Source organism: Sciurus carolinensis, chromosome 10 (assembly GCF_902686445.1).
Source record: "Sciurus carolinensis chromosome 10, mSciCar1.2, whole genome shotgun sequence".
Lineage (NCBI taxonomy): Eukaryota > Metazoa > Chordata > Mammalia > Rodentia > Sciuridae > Sciurus > Sciurus carolinensis.
In genome coordinates, this window is record NC_062222.1 from 139,337,801 (window position 1) to 139,350,890 (window position 13,090).

At 54.8% G+C, this 13,090-nt stretch overlaps 1 protein-coding gene across 4 annotated transcripts in view; it reads left to right on the forward strand.

Moving 5' to 3' along the window:
• Positions 1-13,090, forward strand: part of Zfyve28 (zinc finger FYVE-type containing 28) — a 114,728-nt gene that overhangs the window by 81,227 nt on the left and 20,411 nt on the right. For 3 of the 4 annotated variants that reach the window (XM_047567151.1, XM_047567153.1, XM_047567152.1), the window contains exon 8: positions 2,104-3,417. In XM_047567151.1, the coding sequence (XP_047423107.1) occupies positions 2,104-3,417 (1,314 nt within the window). Of the gene's footprint in view, positions 1-2,103; positions 3,418-6,240; positions 7,686-13,090 lie in introns of those variants that run through there. The other variant, XM_047567154.1, reaches the window with a different exon arrangement.

Consider the following 13,090-nt stretch of genomic DNA (forward strand, 5'->3'; position numbering starts at 1 on the left):
TTTAGAGGAAACAAGAAGAACATCTTTGTGGCCCCAGACTAGGCAAAGATTTCTTTCTTTTTTGCACTGAAGATTTAACCCAGGGGTACTTATCCATATCCCTAGACCTTTTTTTTTTTTTTTTTTTTTTTTTAATTTTATTTTAAGACACTGTCTCACTAAGTTGCTTAAGGCCTTGCTAAGTTGCTGAGTCTGGTCTTAAACTTGCAATCTTCTTGCTTCAACCTCCCGAGCCATGGGATTATCGTCCTGCGCCACTGTGCCCTGCAGGCAAAGATTTCTTAAACAGGACCCAAAAATGCTAACCATAAATAAAAATGTGGCATTGCCTTTATTAAAATTTAAAGTCTTCAGTTTATCAAAAGATACCATGAAGAAGATGAAAAGACAAGTTACAGAGTTAAAGAATTTATCCAATAATAACTCAAATCCAAAACACATAAAGATCTTTGATCATTCAATTAGAAAGACAACCCAATAAAAATCGGTAAAATTCTTGAACAGGAACTTCTCACAGAGGAGATGTAAAGGATGGCCTGTGTGTGAATAGCGCTCAGCATTGGTAGTCACCAGACTGGGGTCTACAATAAGATGTATCACACACTCCAGAGAGGACCCACCGAAACTCTCAAGAGTTCCTGAGGCCTGAGGGCAGAGCTGTCAGCCCAGGCTGTGGGCGTGCTGTGGTCCCAGATGTCCAGGTGTCCCCCTCCTGTGTGGACCCTGGGGAGTACACATGCATGTTTCCCAGGAGAGGTGCTCAGTGGCAGCAGCCAGAACCCACCCACACAGTCAGGGAAGTAAACAGACAGACAGATAGAGGTTTATTCACAGAGCAGAGACCTCGGAGCCCTGAGCACGTACTGCCCACGGACTGGGACGCAGCGAGGTGGGACGCAGCGAGGACCCAGCATGCTAAGACCCTGGGTTCCATCCCCAGCACTGCTCTTAAAAAAGAAGAGCACATCTGATGTCCACAGCAAGGTGCCTCACGGTGTGGTCTTCCAGATCCACAGGGCACTAAAAGCATAACACCCAGTTAAAGTGCATGTCCGACGAACAATAAAAACTTCCTTAGTGTAATTATGAAGGGTTTTTAGTGTAAGTGTACCCAAAACACCCCTTCATACTTACACTTGAAAGCATATGTTGTTCGTTGGACATTCACTTTAACTGGCTCCCTGTATTTTGTCTGATGATTCATCATGAACCTCAGCAAGCTAGTCCTGCCACCAGGGGTGTCTGCTGTGGCCCCCATTTCTCCAGAGTGGAAATAGGTGAGCCCCCTCTGCATGCAGTTGGAGTTGGCACTGTGGGGGTGGCTGTGGGGACCTAGGGGCCTGGCTGGTGTCTTACTTCTGATCTGAGCGTCTTCTCGTCAGTCAACCTGGCGAGCTGCACAGTTCTGAGCATCGTCCATGGCGTTCTTGCCCGTGGGTACTGTCCATGGGGGCTCACCTCAGATGTGGCCTGAACTTCTCTGGCAGGAAGTGACGCCCACCAGCCTGCAGGCCCTGCCCCGGCTCCCCCTTCGTTGCTGCCAGGTTGACTGCAGCTGTGGGTACCAGCATCAGTGTTCCTTCCTCCTGGAAGCTTTCCGGGCTTGAGTGATGCATTTCCACTTGATCTTGTCATGACTGCAATCCAGTCGCTGCACAGAGAGTTGTTCGTTATCTGCCTCACACACCTGGAGGGGACCCCACGAGGGCAGGGACCATACCCACCTCTCCCTGCCTACCTCAGTGCCCACTGCCTGGCATGTGGCTGGAGCTGGGTAACATTTGTTGAACAAGAGTGTGAAAATTCACATATAAGCCCACACGTTTTTTCACTCCTTGAAGTTTTTATTAAAGCAGTCAGCACATCCCAAGAATCAGGGCTTTCCTGTGGCCATCAAGAGGTCTCAGAGTCTCGTTTTTAAGAAACCATCCTTGAACCAGAGTGGGTGCTCCTGGCCTGCGGCATGGAGGAGAGCCCGGACACGGGTTCCCTGGGGTGCCTCGGGAGTCCATGCAGACCGTGGCTGCCTGGCTCCAGTGAGGGGCAGGCCAAGGCGCGGGGGGCATCTGGAGCTGGCCTCACGCTGGTTTCTTCTCGCCCTAGGGATTTGCTGCAGGCGCTGACAGAGGAGGAGCTGCACACGTTGGAGCGGAGCCTCTGCGTCTGCCAGGACGTGGAGCTCCCCATCCGGGCAGACGCCCAGCCGCCCACTGCCCTGGCACCCGCCTTTCCCGCGTCTCTTCCCCCCGAGGAATCCCTCTCAGCCAAGGCCACGGACCCAGAGGCGGAGCTGGCCTGCTCCATGCAGTACGACGACCAGGAGCTGGAGGAGCTCAGCCGCATGGTCCACCGGGCCGGGGACGAGATGTCGTCTCTGCTGTCACCACCCAGCACCTGCCAGTCCCCTGCACACAGGCCGGGGGTGGAGGGCAGCCCCCGAGGGGAGGCCTCTCCAGGCCGGGCACGGCTCAAGTCGGCCAGCGATGAGGAGGAGCGGGTGTTCTTCATGGACGATGTGGACGTGGCCGAGGCCCCCGCCAGGCCAGAGTCGCCAGGTGGCCCGTTTGGGTGGGTGGGTGGTGCTGGGACAGGCCCCCAGGAGAGAGAGCAGGGTGGGCAGAGCGTGGAGGAGGGCATGGGCGAGCTTGCTGTGGTGAAGGAGGAGGACTGGAGCAATAACAACCAGGAGGACCCATGGCGGCCAGCCGCCCTGCCAGGCTCTACCTCCTGCAGCTGCCTGGACTCGCAGCGGTACCTGGATGGCTGGGATGCCAGTGCAGAAGATGCTGAGACGGCCGAGATGATCGCCTGCCGGACAGGGGGCATGAAGCTCTCGGCCACTGTCATCTTCAACCCCAAGTCACCCTCCTCCCTGGACTCTGCAGTGGCTGCCCAGGAAGTTTCAGGCCATGGCCTTTCCTCACTGGAGTCAGAGGCCCAGGGGGCCGGGGACAGCTCCCACAAACTCAGTGCTGCGGCCACCAACTGCCTCCTCCATTCCTGCGTGTGCTGTGGGACCTGCGGGGACGGCCGGGAGGACGCAGTGGAGCACCTGCGGGAGAAGTGTAGCCCAGGAAGTGTCATCAGCGCCTCCTACCCTGCCACAGGCCTAGCCAAGGCCAGTGACAAGGGCCCTGAGAGACTGGACGGGGCCCTGCCTGCCCCTGAAGCCACTCTGCTCACAGAAGATGCCTCTGACAGGCAGGAGGCCAAAGCCTCTGCTTCCAGCAAGTGCCTGGCGCACACCTCAGGTCCCCAGGAGGACTCGCCAAGCAGGCTGCCCACAGAGGGCGAGGAGGCAGGCCAGCAGGAGACTGAGACCAGAGAGCAGGATCCCTGGAAGCCCTCTGTGCCCGGGAGGGAGAGTCCACCTGCAGATGGGACCCAAGTGCAACCCCAGTACCCTCCAGGCTCCAGGTAAGGGCTGGCTCTGCTCTAGGACCAGACGTGTCCCCAGCATTGGGAGCACCGCATGCTGCCGGCTTGCCAAAGCCTCAAGTATTTCCCACCAGAACCTGGAGGCCATTGGTAGGAGCTGGTCCAGGTCCAGGCGTGTGGCTGTGTGAGGGTTAGGGAGTAGCTGGCCCTGGAGGTACCGACAGGTGGCTAAAAGCAGCCAGGGGTGATCCCCCAGGCTTGACCCTGATGTTCCAGGTGTCTTTCAGATGATGCGGGCCCAGTGCCAAGCCCTGGGTCCACCCTCTTTTGCCACCATGGTCCATCTCCATCCTAGTGTGATGCGTGAGTGGGTGGACTGGGCAGTGGTGAGCACTGCAACACTTACGCTTTGCCCATTGCTGTCGACTGTGCCTGGGTACACTGTCCCCCTCCCTTTGCTGACCAAGTGGCAACATTCCCAGGGCCCAGCCTTCCTGGGCTTTGTCTTCCACTCCCCATGGAGGGGGAGGTTGGGCTCTCCCCTCTCCCTGCAGGGCAGGAGGCTGGGTGCTGCTGGGGTGGGCTGGGGTCTGCAGGATCCTGCAGTGTGCACTTACTTAGACCCCAGGCTGCTCTTCCCTGGCGCCTCCCCAAGTCTGTGCTGAACAAGGCAGATTCTAGAGCGTCACTGGGCAAGGCCGCCCGCTTCTCCCAGTGCTGGGGTAGAAGGGAGACCGAGGTGTGGGCCCGGGGCTGGTTCACGCACGGCATGCTGTCCTCGGTATAAGAGGCCGTCTTACCAGGACCCTGCCTCATGGGGACCCACCAGTAAAGCCAGCAGCAGAAGACAAGGAGAGGAGAGGCACCACCTGGAGGCCAGGAGGACAGCAGAGGGCCAGCTGCAGGATGGGGCCAGGCGAGGCCAGGGCAGGGAGCAGCCTTGTGTGACAGACAGCGAGCGGGTCTGGGGGAGGCAGACTGGCTGAGAAGCAGCGAGCAGCCCTGGGAGAGTACTTTATGCCTAGGGCCCAGAGGAAAACAAAAACTCCAAATTCTGAGCCCTGAGCCACAGTTTCTCACAATATTCACAGGTTGTTTGATGTCATCTTAGACCCATCCTATCATTGGGGATTTTTCCTCTTTTTAAAAGAAAATTTCTCATCTACACGGCTGAAGGCCCGTGCAGGGTCTCTACATAGAGCTGCTCACAGAACTCATAAGAAAGAGTGGCTCTGTTCACAGGCATCTGTTACATTTCAGGAGGAAGCAGTTACTGACAATGCAGAAGGTAGGGGCCATGGTGGACGAGGCTTCCTGGAGAAAGGCTGGGAGGCGAGGGCACTGACCCTTCCCCAGGCTCTGGTCTCTCACCACAATGCTTTTGTGATTTCATTTCATAACCAGGTCTGGTTTTGCCATCACCTACACCAGGGGAGGGGTTTGGGGCCAGGCGGAGGTGTCTTCTTCCTGTACCTCACCTTCCCTGGCTGCACACAGTGCGTCCCCATGCCATGTGCACAGAGCTGACCAGGATCCTGTGTCTGCCAGCTCCCAGGCCTCGGCCCCACTGCACAGTCCTTCCCTCTCCCACTGCTGTGGGGCTAGCCTGGGTCCTGGGCAGCAGTAGCTGCTTCCACATAGCCCCAGCCCCTGGAAACCTCTAGTCTGCTCCCTGCCTCTGCAGATTGCCCTTCTGGGCATTATTGGTGGAGTCACGATGGTGTCAAGGTTCACCCATGTTGCAACCTAAACCAATGGCTCTTTTTCCTGGCTGAGCAGTGTCCACTGCTAGGATGGCCACCTTCACTTACCTGCTCATGGTACAGGCCGTGCCTTTTCCACTTTCCACCGTGAGTGGTACTAAGCTGATAATTTGTGCACAAGTTTCTCGTGGACGTCTTTGCTCCTTGGGTATCTGGGGTGGAACTGTCCAACTGCTTTCCAAAGTCGCTGTGGTTTAGTTTCTCCATGCCCTTGCCAACACTTGTTACTGTCTGTGTTTAAGTATTTTTTTTTTTTGTCCTTAGGCCATGACCTATTAGATCATATAATCACCCGATTGCTTTAAAGTCACTTGGAATTACCCCTGTCTTAGTGGGTATGCCACTGATTTCACTCACAGCAGGTGAACTTCATGTTCCCTTGGATATGTCTGTATATGCTTATTTCTTTTGGGAGGGCGTTTCCTGGGCTCAAGCCCAGGGCCTTATTCATACTAGGCAAGCACTCTGCTAGCCAGCTACACCCCAGCCCTTTATATATTTTTTATTTTGAGATAGGTTCTCACTAAGTTGCTGAGGCTGGCCTTAAACTTCCAAGTAGCTGGGGTTACCGATGTGTACCAGTGCACCCAGCTTAGGTTGCCACTTATATCGAATTCAATTTTATAATTATGTAAAATATTTGTGTGGCCCTCAGACAAATCTCTGAAGTAAGATATACCAAGAGAAGTCTGTCTGAAGAGACTTTATTCTCCCATGCTCCTAACAGTTTTAAGTTCTTGTAGTTTATTTTTCAGTACAGTGAAAGGTAAGGCAGATGCAGACAGGCACGCACGCTCCTGCTCTTTGGCACAGGGCCTCCCACTCCCAGCGCTCACATCTGTGCCTGGCCTCCCAGTTCACTCTCCATGCCGCTTCTGGACAAGTCCTGCTTTCCTTCATAGGGACAGGCCCCCAGGTGGCAGGGCCAGGGTACACTCACTTGGGCCTGGTGTCCACTGTGGGCTGTGTCCAGACTTTCACTCAGCAGTGGTGGAAGGGCCACAAGAAGGCATGGTGCTACATCTTCTCCTGGTTCTAAGAGACCTTTTTGAGGGGCGACCATGTCAGTGGGCCACTTGATTTCACGGCTTCTCCCCAGGTGAGTGAATTGCTCTTCCGCACGGTTGAATTGAAGCCATAGAAGAGGAGGACTTTTGGTTTGGGGCTGTCCTTTGCCGTTTGCCTGGGTGACAGCTAGTGGACACCTCCGCCAGACTCTGCTCGCCTGCGGCTGCACGCCTTCACATCCCAGCCCATTTGGCTCAGCACTCATCCAGACGCTCCACCCCAGAAAGGGGGGAAGACCCACAGCTGGCTCAGGAGGAGTCCTGCCTTCCTGAAGCATTTCCAGAGGCGCAGAGGGTCCAAGGACCAAGCACAGGGAAGGTGGCCAGGTGGTCAGGACAACCCTGCATTTGGCTCAGGGCCTTGGTCAGCAGGGCCCAGGGCCCAGGGCCCAGCACCGTGTTGGAAGTGGCCACAGCTGCAGGTCACACCTGAGGCGTCCATGGCAGGACTGCAGGGGTCATCCCCTCACTCACCGTTCCCACTGTCCTGAGCACACTCCTGGAGGCTGAGCCAGCGCTGGAGACTCATGGAGGAATCAGATGGACATGGCCTGTCCTCACCCCACACAGAGCTGACAAGCAAGAAGACCTGAGCAGCCAGCTCGTGTAGACAGAGGCCACTGAAAGGCAAGCAGTGAGCCATGGGACGGGCCGTGGGACTGGCTGGTGCAGCCCCCAGGCCGTGCTGTGGTTTCCCCCATCTCGCAGCTGCCTCAGCTCCATGCCTGGAAGGTGCTGATCACCTCTGCCTCTGCTTGCATCTTGGTCTGTCCCACTGTGGTCTGGATTTGACCGAGACCTACTTGTCCAGCACATGCCTCTGCAGCCCCTGAGGTGTGGCAGGAAGGCTGGGATGGGGGCAGAAGATAGGACCTGCGCTCACAGGCTTCTGGTGCTGTGTGTGAGTGAGCCTGGCCTTCGTGTACTACACGTGAAGGAGACACACGGAGCTGTGGCTCCAGACCTACCTGCAACGCCAAATGCCCTGGACCCCAGCATTGTGGGTTCTAGTCAGGTGGAAGATGGTGTCCAGGTGGAAGACCAGGACTGTCCAGCCAGGGGGACAAACACAGCCAGGAGATGGACCTGCTTGAGTCTGGGAGTGAGGCCCCAGACAGGAGAAGCCCCTCTCTGGGGTGTTCCCCATAGCCCAAGCTGTCCCCCAGTGCTGTTGCCAGAGTGGTAGGACATGGTCCTCATGGACACTGCTGCACTGGCCCTGCTGATAGGATGTCCTTCACCTCTCTGCTTCCACCAGCTTCTTCCCTACCTTTTCAGTGGTCACAGATTAACCTGTTTTGGAAACACTGACATGTTTTTGAAAACCGGTCCCCCCATGTAGCCTCACTTCATTGATCCAGAGCATTCCCGGAGCCAGCTCTGTCTGTTCCTTGTTAGATGACTCATGCCATCTCCTGCCCTCTACGTGCACATGCAGAACTCTGTTCTATCAAGATAACACTGGCTCCCTCTTTTTTTTTTTTTACCATAAATGTGGTCCTAGCTCATTGTAGAAATTATGGAAAATATAAAAAGGAAATAAAAAAATTATCCCATCTTACAAGCAAGTTGGTTTTATTTATTTTTTCACTGAAAATGATGTTTTAATGATTCCTTCACAAAGTTTTTTGAAAATACGACTGCAATAGATTGTTACTAGGTCCGGAAGTACATGCTGATTTATTCTGGTTGCCACCTAAGAAAAGGTTACGTTGTGTTACATTGTGTTACGTTGGCCTGTGAGTGATTGATTTCTTGAGAACCCACCACAGCAGGGTGTGGAACTTTCCAGAGGATTGCTGATCCCACTGTAGTGGTGTGTGCCCGGAGCCAACACTGACCACCTTATTTCCCAGCTTGACGGGCCAGAGTGAGACCTCTGGTGTTGGATTTGCTCTCCTCTGGTTACTGGTGACCTGGGCACTTGTGCTTTCTGCCGCTCTTCAGGAGTGACGGTCCGCCTCCCTTGCCTGCCTTCAGCTGGGCTTCTGCGTTTTCTTACTGAACTGCAGGCCCCCCCTCTGCTGTGTTGCAAGGAACGGCTTCCTCCAGTCTGTTTTTTGCGGAGCTGGGTATGGAACTCCGGGTGAGCCGGGTGAGCGCTCGACCACGGAGCCACATCCCAGCCCCTTCCTCCAGCCTGTTCCGTGGTTCTGTTGTTGATGTGTCTGGGTTCACAAAACATCTCTAGTTCTGTTCTGTCTAATGGAGTTGGCAAAGTTTCCGGCAGCAGCGCTGACCTGCCTGCCCTTCCTCTGTCCACTGGGCAGGGTTGTGCTGCATTGCCCGGGCCTCTCTGCGGTTTCCTTTCCCCACCGTCTGCCACCCTGACGTCTGGCTGAGGCGAGGCTCAGGCCACATTCAGAGCCTGGGCTGCCTGTCCTTGAGGGTGTCTGAGCGGCGCCTTGTGGCTGGTGGCCTGGCAGCATCCCGACAGTGGGCTCTGGTGTTCTGGGTGGGATCACAGCAGTCTCACAGGCTGTCCTGGGCTTAGCACAGAGACTGAGGCTCTGGTGATGTGCTCCAGCTGCACCCCTGTCCTGGAACCTGGAGGCGGGCATGGTCCACCTCAGGGGTGTCTGCTGTGGAGCAGTGGCTGGGCTTCCTGGGCTCTGGGGTGCTCAGTGGAGGGCGTGCCCTCTGCACCTCACACCAACATGGGGCAGGTGGGGACAGGTAAGCGGTGCCCTTGGACGGGCCTGCAAAGGGAGTCAGTGAGGGTCCGCAGCCTGTGGCATCTGGAGGAGGCGAGGGGCATGGCATGAGGAGGGCTTCACTGGTCACACGTCCTCCTTCCCGCAGTCACTGCTCCACAGGACCTCGCTGCCTGCTACCCTTGCTGTTGCCACCGGACCCCTCGCCTGTCACCCCTCGCCTCCTTCCTTGGGAGCTTTCCTCGCCATCTTCCTATGGCCAGTTTTCCTGTGTTCATGTTGACAGTGCCAGACTTCACTGTCGCCTGGACTGTGCTGTCCCCACCGCCAGAGTCCGTGGCAGTGAGTGCTGTCTCCATTACAGGTGGTGGGTCTGCTCTAGCTCCAGCTTTTGATTCTATTCCTGGGGGCACCTTGCCGTCCATCCTGTGACCCTGAGTTACTCTGCCCTCTTGTAGGGTAGGGACCTTGGCTTAGTCACCTGGGGTGCCCTGGTCACTGCAGAGAAGAGCCTGCAGCCAGTCTGCACTGGGGGCACTGGGGGCCCCAGTGGTCAGTCCTGAGCTGTACCTTCAGAGGTAAGAAGAGGCAAGTCCAGGCTCAGGAGCAGTGAGGACAGTGCTTCCTGACCAGCTGACCGCACAATGACCTGGAGCACAGGGGAGTCATTTCTGGCCTCACCTGGCTCCCTTGTCCCCTCTGGCTGGGTTCTCCAAGGACAAAAGCCACCTCCAGGTAGGAGAGCTGCTGGGGTCCAACTCTGAAGTGGACCCCCCTGGGAGACATCTGAAACTTGGGCAACCTGACCTTGCCCCCAAGGCCATGGGACCCAGGGCAACAGGTCCTGCCCCTCACTCACTCCCATGAGGCAGTACACACTGAGCCATCTGGGGCCAGGCGCCGGGTGCCAGCCTGGCTGTCACAGTCAGTCTCCAGCCAAAAGAAGAGCCAAGGCCACCAGCCACATGCCCCTGGAAGGACAAACAAGAACGAGTGATTTAGAGCTTAAAAATCGAGGTCTTGGAGTGCATCAGGCTCCTGAGAAAGAGATGAGGCATAATGACAGTCACAAAGTCAACCATTGACGCGTGACAGGCTTTGGAGCTGACACAGGGCGAGGTGTGATGATAGGCTGAGGTGCTGAGCACAGGCTGGTGGGGAGGGCTCAAGGCCCTCCCGAGCTCTTCACTGACATGAGCCACACAACCTCAGCAAGCACAGTGACCCTCAAGTCCTGGAACCCCACCAGGGTTGGTGCCAATCCTGTGTGACCCCGAGGGGAGCATGGCATATTGGAGGCGCCCAGGTGAGGGGGGTCCTGCGAGGGGTGCCACCCTTCTAGCTGATTGGCCTCCTGCTGAGTCACAGCCCGTGTGGGCAGTGGTGAGCACAGTGTCACGTGCACCAGCCCTTGAGATCTCACCCTGTGCTGACCTTCAGGCACCCTTGCCTGTGACTCTCACCCTTCCCTCCAACCTGCCCTCAGCTCCCAGGTCTCTACTTCATCCTGACCTGCTCCTTCTGCTGCTGCCTCTTCCTCCTGGAAGAAATTAGAATCAGTTCCTAAGATGGAGAGTGCCAGGTGGTGCAGCTCCCTTAGGGAGAGCAGTCAGGGGAGGTGCCCAGGTGGTGGCATTTGCTAAGGCCTGGACAACAGAAGGGATAACACAAGACAAGTTTGCCTTGGTCCTGAACAGTTAGTCTCTACTGCTAAGTGAGATGTGAGCTGTAGAGTTTTCATAGATGCCCTTTGCCTTCTAAATAAAAAGGAAATTTCTCTTCTATTCCTAGTTTGCTGTTAATTTTTATCAAGAATAGACATGGAATTTTCTCAAATGCTTTTTCTGCATCTTTTGGGACAGTCATATAGCTTTTCTGTTTTAGTCTGTTAATGCAATAAATCCTGTTGATTGATATTCAGACATTAAGCCAACCTTGCATTCCTAAAGTAAGCCATACTTGGTCATGAGGTATCCTTTTAAATAGTGTTGGCTTTGACTTGTTAAAATTTTTTAAGAGTTTCATATCTGTTTGTGAGGAATGCTGGTCTGTAACTATCATTTCTTGTAATGCTCTTTTCAGGCTTGGCTAGCAGGGTGATGCCAGGATGCTAGAATGAGTTGGGAGGCCTGCCTGCTCCTTCAGTTTTCTGCAAGAATATTATAGAGCTGGCATTCCTTTGGCCTTAAATATTACACAGAATTTACTAACAAAACCATCTGGGCTTAGAGTTTTCTCTGGAGGAACATTTTTACTACAAATCTAATTTCTTTCCTAGCTGTGAATCTGCTCAGTGATCCATTTCTAGTTCAGATAATAAGCAGAACTTATTTGCCCAGCATCGTGTGGTCCTCATTCCCCACCCCCTCCTGACCTCCTCCCAGATGTGCTCACAGCACCTCTGCCCAGAACACTCCCAGACGCCCTGTCTTCCTGTTTTTCACCTCAGGCCCTCAGGGACCTATGCAGCCCTCCCATCCAGTCCCTGGGCCACTCTTGCCTTCCCTCATCCCTGCAGCATCCTCTGACCAGACAGAGCACCTGCTTTTGGATGGTTCCATTCTCCTGCTTCTGGCCCCTATTTGCTCCTTTGAGCTATTAGCCCTCCCTGCATGCTGTGATGGTCCTCCCTTCTACACCAAGCCACCAGTACAGTCACACGTGCCGCCTCTGCCGAGTTTGTGGGGAGCTTTGCCTTTGTGGTGTTGTTGAGTCCCATGGCCACCTTCGAGCAGTTGTTCCCATGATCACCCTGCTCACCCAAATGTCTGACCGCAGCCTCTGGGCTGTCTGCAGGACCTGTTCTCAGGGTCCACCTACACATCCCATGTTCTGTGGCACCACAGCTCCAGGAACCTGGATGTGACCTAGGAACCTTGGTTGGGCAAATGTACAGCTTCCGGCCAAGTGAGAAAGGGAGGTCCCATGGGCTGAAGGGCAGCAGGACCTCAGAGGACACCCTGGGTGCTGGGGACATCAAGATCAAGTCCAGGTTCTCACATCCTTGGTTTTCTCCCCCAAGTCCTACACCCTGTGGCCTGAGGAGCCCCACCTACCTGCTGCCCCTCAGCCCAGTGCAACCCCAGGGCATGCTGGTAGTGTTCCAGCCCCAGCACTGAGGGCACAGACATGGCGGCCCTCAGACTGGTCCATGTCCTCAGGTAGGCAGGTGGCCTCTGTGGGTATGGGAGGCTGCAGTGCTGGAGGGCATCTCCAGGAGAACAGGACTGGGCAGAGTCAGGCTTGCTGTGCTGTGCCTCCTGGTGTAGCCAGCTGACCTCTCTCCCTGCAGGTCTCCAGAGAAGGGCTGTAGCCCCTGGTTCTGGCCCTCAGCAGTGCTCAGTGGGGGGCATAGCAGCTCTCTGTCAGGAGTGCCCATGTGAACCAAGACCATTTCCTGCCCATCACCCTACTTTCTGATCATCCATGGTCAGGGCAGAAGCCAGAGGGTTTGCACTGGAATGGAGCTCAGTGGTCAGAGTTGGCTCCTCAGGGAGCCAGGAGGGGGAGGGGGCTTCCTTCTGAGCTGAGGCCATTGAGGTGAGAGCTGAGCAGGCTGCCCTGCTGCCTGAGGCCTCCTGCTCCTGGAGGCTCTGGGCAGCAATCCCAGTCTGAATGGCCACTTCTCTAAAGCAGAGCCTTTCTTCCCATCTTCACTCAGGCAAGGCAAGAGGAAACAGGTTTAAATTGCTGACTGTGGAACAGGGAGACCAGTGCGCATCCTCAGGCAAGTCCACCTGCAACTTCAAGGTTCCCTTGCCACAGAGGCTACTGTTCAGAGGCTTTTTTTTTTTTAATTTAATTTTTTATTGTAAACAAATGGGATACATGTTGTTTCTGTTTGTACATGGAGTAACAGCATACCATTTGTGTAATCATACATTTACATAGGGTAATGGTATTTGATTCATTCTGTTATTTTTTTCCCTCCCCCCACCCCTCCCACTCCTCTTTTCCCTCTATACAGTCCCTCCTTCCTCCATTCTTGCCCCCACTCCCACCCCCCATTTTGTGTCATCATCCGCTTATCAGCGAGATCATTCGACTTTTGGTTTTTTGAGATTGGCTTATCTCACTTAGTATGATATTCTCCAATTTCATCCATTTGCCTGCAAATGCCATAATTTTATTATTCTTTATAGCTGAGTAATATTCCATTGTATATATATATACCACAGTTTCTTTATCCATTCATCAATTGAAGGACATCTAGGTTGCTTCCACAATC